The 14,634-nt window shown below is 55.7% G+C and overlaps 5 protein-coding genes across 5 annotated transcripts; 4 read left to right on the top strand and 1 right to left on the bottom strand.

The window, feature by feature from the left end:
• Positions 1-999: 999 nt before the first annotated feature.
• Positions 1,000-3,786, top strand: PG997_011143 (ribonuclease P complex subunit Pop1; the record flags this gene model as incomplete). The annotated part of the gene is made up of 1 exon (XM_066815458.1): positions 1,000-3,786. One exon carries the CDS (start codon positions 1,000-1,002, stop codon positions 3,784-3,786), a length of 2,787 nt encoding a protein of 928 aa, XP_066664748.1.
• Positions 3,787-5,031: 1,245 nt separating this feature from the next.
• On the top strand, positions 5,032-6,941 carry PG997_011142 (FAD-binding domain-containing protein; the record flags this gene model as incomplete). The annotated part of the gene is made up of 6 exons (XM_066815457.1): positions 5,032-5,266; positions 5,385-5,575; positions 5,643-5,833; positions 5,891-6,573; positions 6,667-6,773; positions 6,849-6,941. 6 exons carry the CDS (start codon positions 5,032-5,034, stop codon positions 6,939-6,941), a joined length of 1,500 nt encoding a protein of 499 aa, XP_066664747.1.
• An 891-nt stretch (positions 6,942-7,832) lies between these two features.
• On the top strand, positions 7,833-8,276 carry PG997_011141 (FAS1 domain-containing protein; the record flags this gene model as incomplete). The annotated part of the gene is made up of 1 exon (XM_066815456.1): positions 7,833-8,276. The coding sequence occupies one exon, from the start codon at positions 7,833-7,835 to the stop codon at positions 8,274-8,276; it is 444 nt and encodes a 147-aa protein (XP_066664746.1).
• A 114-nt stretch (positions 8,277-8,390) lies between these two features.
• On the top strand, positions 8,391-9,696 carry PG997_011140 (Fasciclin domain family protein; the record flags this gene model as incomplete). Its single annotated transcript, XM_066815455.1, has 3 exons — positions 8,391-8,423; positions 8,509-9,030; positions 9,100-9,696. The coding sequence occupies 3 exons, from the start codon at positions 8,391-8,393 to the stop codon at positions 9,694-9,696; spliced, it is 1,152 nt and encodes a 383-aa protein (XP_066664745.1).
• Positions 9,697-10,209: 513 nt separating this feature from the next.
• On the bottom strand, positions 10,210-14,363 carry PG997_011139 (uncharacterized protein; the record flags this gene model as incomplete). The annotated part of the gene is made up of 4 exons (XM_066815454.1): positions 10,210-11,754; positions 11,847-12,130; positions 13,092-14,018; positions 14,078-14,363. 4 exons carry the CDS (start codon positions 14,361-14,363, stop codon positions 10,210-10,212), a joined length of 3,042 nt encoding a protein of 1,013 aa, XP_066664744.1.
• Positions 14,364-14,634: the final 271 nt, after the last annotated feature.

Raw genomic sequence — 14,634 nt, 5'->3', positions numbered from 1 at the left:
CAGCAGCAGTTGGCTTATGGCGTAGTCGTAGTCGTAGGCGATAGTGATAGCGATCATGGTTTACTAGGCGAGAAGGGCTTATCGCATTATTCTCCGGCTGGCCCGGCGGGAGGGAGTCCACTATCTGTCGCAGTACAAGGGAGACACAGGCGGGAGAGACAGAGAGAGTTCGAAGGCTAGGGAGAAGGAAGCAGTAGAACACGAAACAAGCCTTTCTACTACGTTAGTCGACCTGCGCCTTATCTGCACGGCACAGACTCACAGACTCGGCACCCAGGGAGAGGAACCCCCTAATGAGCCAAGATCGTTCTCCTCCCTCTCGCAATGTGCCAATGCTTGAATGCGAGGCGAGTCCACGTCATTTCCAGCCAGATTTGGGTCCACTGAAGGGCCCCAGGGACTTGGAGAAGCTAAGAGATCGCGGGTGGAGACGCGAACTGGCTGTCGAAGACTCTCTCAGTCTCTGGACTCGAGGCTCTCTTCAGCTGCCACTGCCCCGAACGCTTTCTTGGGTCGGCGTTGTGGCTTCTAATTTAGAATTGTGGCGCTGCACTAGGCGAGAGGAGAAAAGTAAGTTCCAGGCACTCTGGCACTGTACGGTACCTACAACCCCAACACGCGCTCTTGGCTCCTAGGTCAAGCAAAACGCGTTCGTTAATTGAAGAACCCCTACCGACGAGCGTCGCAGGAGGAGGCCCATTCGTCCCCGTTTGCACCCATCCGCCAAAAATGAACCAATGAGCAGTACAGGATGATCTAGAGTCGCTTATTTTTCACCCCAGCATATACGAGTGTAAGGTTTGCACCACACTGCCAGTCAGCTCTCGGTCTTCAACGACCAAAGGCCAGGTCCGTGTGGCACCGATATCAAGCTTATTATTTGGGTTGGAGACAAAAGTTCTCGCCTTTTGGTTGCCAGTCAGGATTTGGTACACCACAACAAGATTGATCCTACTCAACCAACCCGAGAAGCCAATCGCTACAGTTGCGTTCCCGCCAATGGCTTCGCAGCAGGGTGGTGCCATGCCATTCAGGCAGAACAAGCCTCACAATGGACAGGGTATGGGTCCCAAAAAACGCCCCTCAGAGAACTCGTCCATGGGCAACGTGAACAAGAGGCCCAAGACGGGAGAGCAGTCCGGGGGAGCTGCCAACGGCAACAAAGGGAGGGGGACACCCTCGCAAGGCAATGGCAACGCTCAGCGAAGGTCGAAGATACATAACGTAAGAGCCATTGCGGCCCAGTATCCAGACGATGCGCTGAAGGATGGCGAGCTAGACATCCAGGCCTTCATCAACGCTCGCGGCTTTGAGATCAAGGCTCTGGATGAGAGCATGCGGCGCACCGCTAGTTCTCAGACAAGCCGCGCTTTCCAGAAGGTGCCTTTCTCGCTGAGGCGACGTGCAGCAGCGCACAACCACAAGAGGGTGCCGAAGCGGCTACAGAAAAGGGCCATAAAAGAGATGAAAACCGACAACACGCCTACGGTTAGTGCACGAACGCGTAAACCTGCCAGCACACGGGCTCGTCTCCGTGCCGAGACTGCAAAACGTCTGGGGGAACTGGTAGAAAAGAAGCGGAAGAAGGCTCTGCAAACGAAGGGTGACTTGGACCCCGATACCATCCAGGTCAGGGCGGCAAGACCCAAAATCAGACGAAACGCACTCAACAGCCCTCTGGTTACCGAAAAGAGATTCAAAAAGCGACAGCTGGACAAGACATGGCTTCCGACTCACCTTTGGCTTGCGAAAAGAGCGCGGATGACAAAACCAAAAGAGCCTATATGGAGATTCGCCATACCCTTGACACCCAACGCGAAGGTATACCGTACTACTCATCGAGCTCATTGGGAAAAGGGCGCGATCGCGTGGGATATGAGCTACATGAGCACCATCGGTCTGTGTGGTACTACGAGATGCGTAGAGCAAGTCTTGAGAGCTCTTGGCTTGACGGATGAATGGCTTTGGAATGAAAAGCCGAAAGGCCAGGATTGGAGATCGGGGGTGAGCCATTGGAATACAACTCTGGCCAGGGAAAGGGGAGCGGATTCGCGGATCATTGGTCCAGCCACGATCATCTGGAACCCCGAAGAGAACGATGCTACGACAACTGAGGCGACAAAACCAAGGCGCTTGTTCATCAGGGTCCACCCATCAGCCTTCCTCGAAACGTTTAATGAGCTGCTAAAGTTGGTAAAAGGGGTCACGCCTAAGCCCTATGTTGAGGACCTACGATATGAAATCGGCAGTATTGATGTTACAGGCCCAAACGCCACAGAAGCGCTTGCTACTGTTCTAAAGTCGTACTGCAGCAAGCCTGAGTTAAAAGAAGCCCATGCCGCAAAATTTGAGTCTCTCGCTGGTCGAGTCGAACCTTCCTCCCTTCCCGCTGGCTCTCTCCTAGCCTTCTCTGTTATGGACCCTCGTCTCCAGCATCCACCGCGGAGGCTTTCGGCGAACAAAGGAAATGGACCTTGTCTGGAAACAGTGGCGAAATGGTATCAAGTATACCAAAGTTCCAAGCCATTTGCGCTTTTTGACCGTGATTCGCGTTACAAAGCTTCCCGGCTACCCTCGCTGAAATCCCTGAACAAGCGTCGGGGTAAGGCGGCACCTGGCGCTTTACTTGAACCCACCCAGGTTGATCCAAAGATACCAGTTATTTTCCTCTCCCACCGACCTCCAGTGATACAAGGTCATTCCGATGGCCCGGGTACCTGGACCGTTATGCTGCCTTGGAAATGCGTTCTTCCAGTCTGGTACAGCCTCATGCACTGTCCACTATCGACTGGAGGCAATGTAATGTTTGGTGGCCTCGACGAGGTTCGGCAACTTGCTTTCGAGCAGAGGGTTCCATGGTTCCCGGGAGATGTTTTGGGGTCCGATGCAGGAACAGTATGGGAACTACAGCAACGACAGGAACGAAAGAGCGCATGGGATCGTATGCCGAAAGGCAAACGGGTGAATTACGACACTTTGGATCTTGGAGCCGGTCGAAAAGGCGAGATAGGCAACGGCTGGAGTTGCGATTTTGAGACTCTTTTCCAAATGCAACAGCAGGCAGAGCCCGAAGGGGAAGACATCACCATGGCTGACGCAGGAGACGAAACAGCTGATGCTGAAAACCCTCAAGCAAGCAAAGGCTCGCATCCGTTGCAGCAACTGAGGCATCTTTCCAAAAGGGAGCTGCAGTCGTACCAGGTGCCAGAAGCCGAGCCGCTTCCGCCATTCTCTGTTGTCTCTGTCAGAGTTAGCTTCCTGTCGCGAGGCACACCAGACACTTGCGCTCGAATCTACCGGTTGCCTAAGGAGCAGCCAACGTCGACGCAAGCCGAAGTCCCCGCAACGGAGCCGCCACTGAAAAGAGGAAGCAACAGCAAGCTCCCGGCCGATATCCGGAAGCAATGGCTCGCGCAGATGCCGCAGAATGCTGCTACTAAACAAGGCAAGCCGAAGAAGCCGCCAAAGTTCAACGTGTCCAGTGAAATGAACCTGGAGACACGGAAACGTCTGATGGCGCAGGAGCTTCTCAAGCAGCCTCCGACGAGCTACCCGCCTGCCGCTCCCACCCAAGACAATATTAATGGTCACCCCCTGTGCCCCGACGCCGAAGACCTCATCGGGTTCGTCACGGCTGGCAGTTATCACCTCAGGATGGGGCAGTCCGAGGGCATTGCTACGATCTCGGCTGCCGAAGCAGTGCACCACAAGGCTGGCGAGGGAGTGTGTATTGTACGGAATGCAGGCCAAAATGTCGGTTGGGTTGCTAGGTGGAAACTGGTGTAGATCTCAGTCCTCGAGTATGAATAACCGTCAGAAGATTGGCGTATTTAGTATAATGCAAGATCGAGTCAGAAAGTCAACTTTCTCGGCAATCCAATACCACAACCCGGCGAAATTCACAGGAGATGATAATGATCGTCTCTGTAATAACCCTCTTCCTCCCACTATGAAATTCCCCTGCCCCCTGTTCAGTCAGCACAGATCGACTGCAATCAATGCCAACTTGTCCGCTACTGTATTGTTGTTCTCTTGACCGAGTTGAGAGTTCCTCGGTATGGCTTCCATCACGGTGGTGCATTGGGCAATGGACATTGCCAACCGTAAATGCTACTGCCTCGCTGGGGGTTGCATCATGTGCTTGGCATGCCTGCTGCCCAATTTCAATTGTGCCCATATCGAGAAGGACAATCTAGTACGCGATGGGTCACATTTGAGCCAAGTTTCTCCGCATAGCCCAGATACTTTAAGCGAGCTTTACGCATTGGCGGGGTGTTACATCGTGCATATCTGGGGGCACCCTCCGTTCTGAGTATAAGCACCGGCTTGGCACAGCCATACGTGCCAGGTAAGTAGCTAGCCATACCACCCTCTCTCCTCAATCTAGCTTCCTGTCACCGTGACGCTTTTTGGAGACCTCGGAGGGCATCGTGCCAAGATGCCCAACCAACAGCCAGGTACGGACGTGCTGGCGGTGCCAGCCAACAAGCTTATCACTGCAACACAACACCACCCGGCGATCCCTCATGAAAACGAGATGGTGCCACGGGGTAACCGTCACATGCAAGTCCAGGTGACACAGAATTCGGTGCAAGCAATCTGGGGAAGCGGCAGGCAGGACGGTTGGGGTACCGCGGCTTGACGTTACTTACCCCTGCGTTCTTTCCATTATAATTGCTTGTTGTATCTTGGGTGGGCAGCAGCTTGAGGCCAGCGGACGGGATGACGGCACAATAGGTACGTCGACTGACCCTGGTTTCACGGTGTGGATCGACGTTCGTGGAGTACAGGAAGCAAGTACCCCCATCGCGGTTTTCTCTTCTTCAAAGATCTGGCAAATAGGTACATGTAACTTTTGTTAGGTATTTAGGGCACGAGGGATCCGGTGCCTGAGTGGCTCTCCCGTCTCTTACCAAGCATCAAGCTTATTTTGACTGCCGGTCGACTAATATCTCGCTCGAAGCACTGCTCGAAGTGAGGAAGAGTTTCTATTGAGTAGCCCCAGAGATATAGCGTTGTGCATTCTTCGAGATGGTTGAGATGCCGTCTGCCTCGCTTCGCCAGCTTGGCCTCCTCCTGGCCAGTGCTGCTGCTCTCTTTGGCAGTGCCTCGGCCTTCCCTTACGACACGTTTGATGGCCCGGGATTCCCTGCGTGCAATAATGTTGCCGCTGTCTATAACGTCACGAGCGTCGACGAGATGGTCAGCATCGTAAAGGATGCGGCCGCCAATGGCACACCCGTCAGAGCCTCTGGCAAGGGCCACAGTATGTGTCCAATGAGGAAACCCCCCTATCTTCCCCAAACTTCGGCTGTGTCGGTTTCCTTTGCTGCATATTTACGGATCAAGCCAATAGAAGGGGCGCTGACATGGGAATATCAAAGTGTGGTACGACACCATGTGCCAGGACGACCCTCGCACCATCATCATCCGCACCGAGAAGACGAACAAGATCTCGGACTTCAGCCTAGAGCCCGGCGCCGAGTCGGGCTCCGTGGTCATCGAAGCGGGTGTCACTTTTTTGCAGCTCGCCGAGTACTTGCACGAGAACGGTGCTTCCATGGGATACACCCTGGTCAACTGGAACATCTCCATGGCCGGCGCCGCTGCCATGGGGAGCCCACCGTTCCTCCATCCGCGAGGAGTCCGGGGTTTCAGCCGGCGTGCTCTCCATGGACATCATCAACGGCAATGGCGAGATTGTCACTGTCGACCGGGACGAGACCAGCGATGACTGGCTTGCTGCCTCGACCTCTTTGGGTCTCTTGGGGATCATCGCCAGGATGAAGTTCAAGATTTATCCCGACTTCAAGGTTTTCTCGCAACAGAAGACGTGAGTAGGCATTTTGGGAGGTCCTTAGAAGTACAGCCAAGTACTAACTTCACCCAGACTGGAGGAGGACGAAGTTTTGAATGGCGACATCTATGGCATGATTGCCCCTTATGCGACTGCCAACTTCTGGTGGTGGCCCTACCTGAAGAAGTTCCACCATCGCTACTACGACGAGGTGCCACTGACACTTAGCGACCAGCAAGGTTTCCAGAACACCTTCTCGCTCACTGACCTCGAAGCCGGCGCTGCCAAGGGTATACTCGAGAGCGGCAAGTACCTGGCAACGTCCAACATGCTCGCCGAGACCATCTTCTTCGGGCTCTGGTCCAAGCCCAACTTCAAGGAGAAGACGAACTGGAAGGACATCAGCACGTGGCCTGTCTATGGCTGGAACTATGACGTGCTTATCGGCGGTCTGTACCCGGACCAGAAGCCCGAATGGGAGCACGGCATGCACGGGGAGACTCTTGAGATCGCCTTCCCCATCACACAAGCCAACGACATGCTGAAACGGGTGCGCAAGTTCTTCGACGACGAGTGGAAGGATAAGGGCATTGTCATGACTAGCACATACCGCAGTGGCATTAACATCAAGTTCGGAAAGGCCTACTACGACCTCCTGGGCCAAACGACGTACAACACCAGCGATGGTGCTGATTGGTCCAAGGGCGCCATCATGTTCGACTTTCCGCGTTTCAAGCCCAATGGTGGTGACGGGAAACCGTTCAATCCGGATTTCTGTAAGTGCCCAGTGTCCTGCCATCAAAGCTGTGCTGTTTATGTCGCCGGTCTGATATTCTGAGTATGTTTAAACTGACTCGCATATTGTTTAGACCCCAGACTTGCCAAGACCTTGATCGACGAGTTCCCATGCCGGCCGCACTGGACCAAGAACACGCGGGAGATATTCAAGTACGGCAAGAAGAACATCGACCCCGAGGTGAGTCTAGACCCTACCTACCTACCATTCACACAAGATATTCGCATGTCCTTGTTTACTGACAATGACCCATAGCACCTTGCTCGCTTCAAAGCCGTCCGCGAGAAGTTCGACCCCAATAACATCTACAAGAGTGTCCTGGGAGAGATCATGGGGTTGTATGAGTGAAACAAACGCACGCTGCTCTTTGATGAGGGAAATTCTTAGCTGGAAAGTATGTTTCCACACATAATCAATAGGAGAGGTCACAGATGCCGGTTGCGATAAGGGAGAAACACGATTGTTGCGCGTGTCCCATGAAATGACTAGTTGAGTTTCCCCCTTAGGGCAACGCAAGTGCTTGCGTACACCTTAATTCTTGTCGCCAAGTCCAACCTATCCGGGAGCCAGGCTGCCAGGGGCTGGTTAGCTGGTTAGCTGGCCTAGAATCGGAGTTCGGGCGCTGAGGGGGCCTCAACTCAACTCGAGCCGCTTGAAACTGATGCAAACTAGTGAACTTGCCGAGACGGCAAATCCAATCACGTCGCCCTCCCCCGCATTCTGCAAACCATGGGCGCGAGGTCCATGACGCGGAGACGGCAACGTTCGTCTGAGGGCCTAACCGCCACTACTGTTTCTAACCGTTTGTTCCGAAAGCCTGTGACAGGCACACCGGGATGATGCTGAGCAGCAATGGTGAGATGAGGAGTCCAAAGTGGCGTGGTGCTTGACAATCTTCATGGGGATCGATCCAGAGGCATATCCCCCTCTCCCCCCTCCTCTTCTCTTAACCATTCGTGTTTCCTCTCTAGTTTCTTGTCAGGCCGGATCCTTACAACTGCCATCATCGGGTGTTACAGTTATTCTGTCCTTGACGTCACGGTCACTGATGAGTAGGCGATCCTTGTATATGTGGTGAAGCTCCTCCAACACCTCCTCCCTTTGCCAGCGTTTTATGAATTCTATAATTTCCGACTATCCCGTTTCTAATATCTTCCCACGATCGAAAGCTTTTTCCAAGTGACTTTTTTTGGTTGACTGTTTGATTGTTACGAGAATTGCTTTTCTCGTTACTCAGTTATGAGATACACGACTCTGCTGCCTCTGGCAGCAGCAACATCGGCCGTCTCGGCCTTTGTCATTCCGGACGAGGCTACCGCACATCAGCTCGTGCTCGGAACCGAGCAGCCTGAAGAAGGAGACCCGTCTTCCTCGTCGTCCCCCTGGTGGGATAACATCCCCTCCACTTTCGATGACATCCGCCAGGAACTCGACGATGACAGCGAGGCTGCCGAAGGTGTCATATTTGGCGCCTTTGACGAGGGTCTGCAATGGATCAGCGAGTCCTTCGAGTTCTTGAAGAGCCCCTCGGAAGGGGTTGTAGAAGCCGAGGAGAATGAATTCCTTCCCTTTGCCGATAGCTACTGGGAGCTTTCGAGGCAGTATAGCAGCGGTGGCGGGAAGAAGCATAAAATGATACACGCCCTGGCAAACCGAAAAAGCCGGAGCCACCGCCACCAGTAAAGCCGGAGCCGCCCAGCAAGCCCAATAATGACACCAAACCCGGAAAGCCCGGCAAGCCGAAAAAGCCCGAACCGCCACCGCCAGTAAAGCCCGAACCGCCTACCAAGCCCAACAATGATACCAAACCTGGAAAGCCCGAGAAACCCGGTCCTCCCGGCCCCCTGGAAAGCCGGGTAAACCTGGCCCCCCTGGGAAGCCTGGCCCCCCTGGGAAACCCGGACCCCCTGGGAAGCCTGGCAAGCCCGGCAAGCCTGGAAAGCCTGGACCTCCTGGGCCTCCTGGCCCTCCCGGTCCGCCTGGTCCGCCTGGTCCCCCGGATAGCCACGGTCACGGCCACGGCCACCATCGCAAGGGTGGCCTAGACCTGACACTCTACGAGGCTATCCAGGCCTCCGAGTACACGACGAAGTTCGCTAAGCTCATCGATCACTACCCTGACATTGTTAAGCGTCTCAACTCGACGCACAAGGAAGACGACTGTACCACCATCCTCGTGCCCACCGACCGCGCCTTCGAGAAGATCCCCGACCACGACGGCAGCAAGCCCCCGCCGCGGGCCTTTGTCGAAAAGCTCCTCGAGTACCACCTGATCCCTGGCCACTTCCCCGCCGGCCGCGTCTTGGTCTCCCCGACCATACCCACTGCCCTGGAGCGCAAGTCCCATCTCGGCGGCCGGCCGCAGCGGGTCCATGTCGGGGTTGGGTACGGCGGTGTCAAGTTCAACTTCTACAGCAAGCTCGTCTTTGCCAACCTGGTAAGTTACAAGGGCGGTAGTCCCAGATATTGTAGTCAAGTTTGCTAACGCAGTTGTCAAAAATCACAGTATTGCAAGAACGGCATAGCCCACGGCGTCGACGCGCTGCTCGTGCCGCCGCCGCCGGGCAAGAAGCTAATCGAGCTATTCCCGCAGCAGTTCTCGAGCCTGATCCTGGCGGCCGAGAAGTCCGGGATCGGCAAGGCGCTCAAGCAAAAGCTGGGCAAGCACCCGAACCTGACGGGCGGCAGCACCTTCTTCGCGCCGACCAACTGGGCCTTCCAGAAGCTCGGTCCCCGCGCCAACGCGTTCCTGTTCAACACGAAGCGCGGCCACCGCTTCCTGCGCGCCGTGCTCGAGTACCACATTGTGGCCAACGAGACGCTCTACACGGACGCGTACTACGGCCGCGAGGCCGTCGGCTCGTTCGAGGACGAGGTCGAGGCCGAGGCCCGCAAGGGCAATGCGCGGTATCACGTTGATCTGCCGACGCTGCTGGACGAGAAGAGCCTGGCCGTCGACGTCTGGCGCTGGGGCGGCGTCACCAAGATGAAGGTCAATGGCTTCACGCGCGTGGCCGTCACTGACGTCCCTGACCGCGACGGCGTTATCCATGTCATCGGCAGCGTCCTCCTCCCCGCCGCACGGCCGCCATGGCATGCATGATGGCGAGAGCGAGGTCGAGGTCCAGGAGTTGGTGGATCGTCTTCTGCCTTACATGAACGAAGACGACTTTGCAGATGAGGACGATGATGGTGACGAGGAGATGCCTACTGTGACTGAAGGTATGGGGGAACTCTAAAGTGATGATGATGATGAGTCGGGTATATATGGAACAGGGAACGATGTTATGTTGGATGGAATTGGGAATCTGATTTGAATTGTTCTGGTGTTTTCCCCTTCTTGGAATGGTAAAGGGAGACTGGGAATGATGAAGGATTGGACATGCACAGCAGTGCTGCACAGGAAAAGGGGTTCGCGGCACATAACACTCTCGCTCATTGGATTTTGCCGCCCTGGAAAAAGTGTATGTTTGATTATTGACCTTGTCGACCATTAGCTGTAACAAATGAACCAAGCATTGCTTTTCCATATGTACACGAGCCATCTGGTGTTTCTCTTCATGAAGTAGTCCTCCCTGGTATACTCAGTTGGGCCAAATATGCCGATATTCCAAGGTCATACCCGCCGCCCACCAAACCCAGCCGCAAGCCGCATGGGTTCCGTATTCGGTCTCGTAGTGTTTCTCGTGGTGTCAAAGGAATCGACCACCTGACATCCTGCGTTTCGTATTTCGACAGCACCCCATCTTTGCTCTCTGTCAATCGCCTTCCACTTCTTATCTTCCTTAGTAGTACCTTTCTTATCAACAGGAGCATCGCCTTCCCACTCCCAGGCACCGAGTCCGTCCGCTAGGGTTTCGACGACCCATGCGTAGTGGACTGGGCGCTGCTGGCGTCCAGCGGCAGAAGTAGACGAGAACAACATCTCGGCATCTTCCCGGGACCGCGGTACCTTGGTACAGAGGAGATGCAGATCGAGGAACTGGGCAAACGTCTGCCCGAACGCGGGCTTGTTCTTGCGGCTGAGCGCGTGGGCCGTCGCTGCGGCGTAACCCAGGTGCGAAGGAGGCGGCGGGTTGAAGATAGAACGCAACGTGGGGTCGAGTGGTCTGGGTTGCTCAGAGTCTGGCCGTCTTGGGGGCTGAGCAGGGTTTGTGGTAGATGGAGCCGTGGATAAGGAAGTGATGTTGAGAAGGATGATGAGCGGCCCGGCGGAACGGGATAGGTAGCGGAGGTGGGAGCTCAGGAGCTGAAGGCTCGTGTGGGCGGATGTCTTGTCTCGGGCCGTGAAAACGGCTGAGAACAGACTTGAGGTGTGGGTTATGAGGATTATGTCGGGCAATCCTGAAGAAGAGGTAGGCTCCTCCTGCTCTTCCTCCTCTTTCGGTGGCAGCAAGAGTGTTGGCGATTGCTGCTGGCTTAGAGCTGCCGCTGGCGGCGACGGTGCTGTTGCTGGTTCATCCGTGGTCTCTGGGGGGACAGGTGGAGAAGAAGATGGCTGGGGATTTGGAGCCGCTGCTGACGGCAGTGGTAGCGGTGCTACTAGTTCTTCCATAGTCTCCGGGGATAGTGATGGAGTAGAGCGAAGCGACGATAAAGGAGAAGAGGAAAGTAGCTCGTCTTCCTCTTCGCTATCTTGTACCTCGGTCCGCATGCGTAGAGGCGGAAGTTTGGTGACTGGCGGCAGTGACGGTGACGGCGACGGTGGAGGTGGCCTTTGCGACAATGCCGGTAAGCTGATCTCACCAGGAGCTGGAACCGTCACACGAGCCGGCTCCTCATCTGCCGCCGCCGCCGCCTCGCCCTCCTGTGGTATCACTGGCTCTGCAGGCCTTGCATCCTCCGCCGCAGCGGCGGACTCGAGCTCGCTCAGAACCTCCCACAGTCCCTCGATGTCGAAGACTCGAGAGACAGATATCCGCTCGAGGCATTGCTTCATTATCGCATCGACCACATCTGGTCGACTCTTTGGGCCGCCAAGCTTCAACCTCGCCTGTACTTTGATGACATCTCGCAAGTGAGGCAAGATGGTGGGGGCAGGAAGCGTAGTGATAACAGCCGCGCGTAATAAAGACGGTTGTTGTTTCTGTCCAGTAGCTGTCCCCTGTCCCGGGCTCCCCAGGTTCGCAAGCAAGCTGTGCGCTATGGTCTGCAGACCAATCTGTACAGCGGCCAAATCAGTAAAAATGATACTTGGTATTGATACTTGAAAATAACGAGCAGAGCCGGATGTGGCCACAACACACAACTCACCAAGAGTCCCGTATCCATGTGCTCAGCGCTAATCCCCACGACGGACCCGCGCTCGAAGCCACGACCGCCAAGGACCTGGCCATCGATCTCCCCGCAGCCCGTCACCAGCGTGCCGCGGCGGTGCAGCTGCTCCCGCCGCGCCACTTCGACATCGAACAGCGTGGAGCCGGAGACGGGTTCCAGCGGGAAATGCGAGCTGGCCTGCGACAATTGTGGCGGCGGCCGCTCGTCATCATGTGCGCCTTCTGCCATGGCGAAGAAGGGCTTCTTTTCTGGGAGAACGTCTGTACAGGCACGTGTTGGTCGCGGAGGTGCTGGATTGCGTCATGATTGGCTACCAAGGGAGGGCCCTTGGAAGTCCACTCAAATCAGCATGTACTGTGTGTGCAGCTTGGCTAAACCCTTGGGTCGAGAGCGAATACACGACGACTGTTCCAGGATAAATATAAGAGTACTGGCATTGTGGACATTTACTACGACCAAATCTGATCCAAATGATAGGTAGTAGCTCTTGCTGCACTCAAGAATAACTCGAATGGGGGGCCTTGGGTACACACAAAGCTTACTTTAGGCAGGCTAAGTACCTACACCCAACGTGAGGAACGGGCAATGCGGGCGGGACAGCCCACCCATATTCATTCACCTGCCAACCCAAGCCTTAGGTATGTGGTATGGCCAATAGCTCACGATAGAGGCTCTTCACTTCAATAGGGAATCGAGACCAGCAGATCGAATCGAACGAGTAGAAAGATACATTAATACATATGTTGTCCAATCGACTACCATTATCGACTTGCGCGGCTTTCTGGAACTCCATGCCCCGAACCGCCCTGACAGATGACCCGAGTTCACCTTTCACCACCCTTGGAGCGCTTCACTGGCCACCCCTTTCTGATGCAGGCGCCTCTGTGTCTCTGTGGTGCGTCTGTTTTGGCTTCCCGGTTGCATATTCGCCCTATTTTTCTGCTTCACTCTACCGGAAAGAAGCTATCTAGGTATCCTGACAAAAAAAGACCTTTCGAGGGAGTGCCGAGGCGAGGACTTCCACGCGCCACAAGCGCGCCTTCCAACTGCCTTCGCTCGTTTTCGTAACTTATGGCAAATCAGTCCTCCCCCAACCAAATAAATATCTAAGAATGCAGACGCAGCTAGCTGTACCGACCTGGTCATGGCCGAGCGCGCTCACGCCCCGCCGAGACCAGCCCGAATCATACCCCCAGCCTAGCGCAGCCCATGTGTAGAAACAAAGTGTCTTCATTCTGCTTCTCGGCTCCTTAGGACCCCTGAGACCAAGTCCAGCCACGTTCTCGACAAACGTGGCTTCTAAGCGTCGGTTCGTTTCCTGCTTCCTTACGGCTCTCCTAGACCGCTTGACCAGGAGTGGGGGTGCAGGAGATGCGTGAGGTGGGACCTCGGGTCGCTGGCGCTTACCACCCTTCAAGCTCTTCATGCGGCCGAGGAAGCCACCTCCTTGCGGCTTGGCTGGGGCCTCGTTGAAGCTATCAGATGTAGCTCGGCGTTCGAGGCCGTAGGGTCCCGGCGACCTGCCGCCATCAGCCGATCCGGGCGAAATCGGGCCGGCATTCTTCGACTTGACTGTGATGCGCTCCGAGTCCTTGTCGAATTCGTCGAAGAAGGGGTTTCTCTCTCCGGCACTGTCACCAGTGCGGGGACCATAGGTGGCCTCGGGGTTGGTGAAGCGACCGTTGTAATCACGCGGCGGTCGGTTCATGCCTCGGATCCTTTGGGCCAGCGACTTCTTCCTCTGCAGACCGCCCCCTTCCATGGCCTCTTGCTGCTCCTGCTCTCGTCGTTGGATGGCTGCACGAGCAGCCGGGGTTCCCTCCAAGAAGGTCGAGGTTCCCAATCCTATACTCTCATCTCCGTGCAGAACCGAACCTCGCGAAGAAGGATCAAAGATGATCGGCTCACCCCTGCGCTGGCCGTTGACGTCGTAACCGCTCCTGTCCTTGCCAACAAAGTTATAGTCCTTATGGGCTTCGTCGTCATGGTGGCCCATGAAGGTAGCATGGTCGGGTCTCGCATTCAGAGGACCTGAGCCTCCGAGCGAGTTGTTGAGAGAGCCCTCGGGGAATGCCTGCATGGGCGCGCGGCGACCGCCACGGTTGCGGTGGGGGTTGAGAGCGTCAAAGGGACCATCGTGGTGGAAGACTGTAGCACCATCATGTTAGAAGCGCTACACACAACATGCAAGTTTCGCAAATACTCACGTCCGGTGCCGTAGATGCTGGTGGCATCCAGCTGGTCAATCAAGTCAAGTCGCTTGGGCTTCTTCGTCGGGTCCTTGACCTCCTTGCCCTCCTCCTTCTTTTCGCGGTGTCGTCGCTCTCGCTCGCGGCGTCTCGTCTCAATCAGCTTCCTCTCTTCCTCGGTCAAGGGCGAGTCCATGATGGAAGTGTCGGAATTGCGACGTGGGCGGCGTTCGGGGCGTCTTTCGGCACGCTTGGTATCGAGCATACTCTTGTCGCCGCCAGTTGAGGCGTGTGGTCCATGCATTTTTCGAGCTCTCATGGCTTCCTCTTGAGATCGAGAAGGACGGTGAGGGGGTCCGCCACGTGGTGGTGGTGGACCACGGCCGCGCGGGGCTTGGTTCTCGCCTCTGGGAGGACCTCCAGGCGGCGGTTTGTTCATGGGGCGAAGCGGTGCCTTCTGTGCACCCCTTTCCTCGAGCGTCAGGTTGTCCTAATCAGATAGGTCAGCGACAGTTGCTACCGTCGAGAGCGCAAACTGGTGGCAGCGGTAGCAGCACGCCGGGAAGCATCATTTG

This window comes from Apiospora hydei, assembly GCF_038363865.1.
Source record: "Apiospora hydei strain CBS 114990 chromosome Unknown utg000008l_segment0_segment0, whole genome shotgun sequence".
Taxonomy (NCBI): domain Eukaryota; kingdom Fungi; phylum Ascomycota; class Sordariomycetes; order Amphisphaeriales; family Apiosporaceae; genus Apiospora; species Apiospora hydei.
Note: the sequence above shows the minus strand (reverse complement) of the source record. Positions and strands in the feature narration are given on the sequence as shown.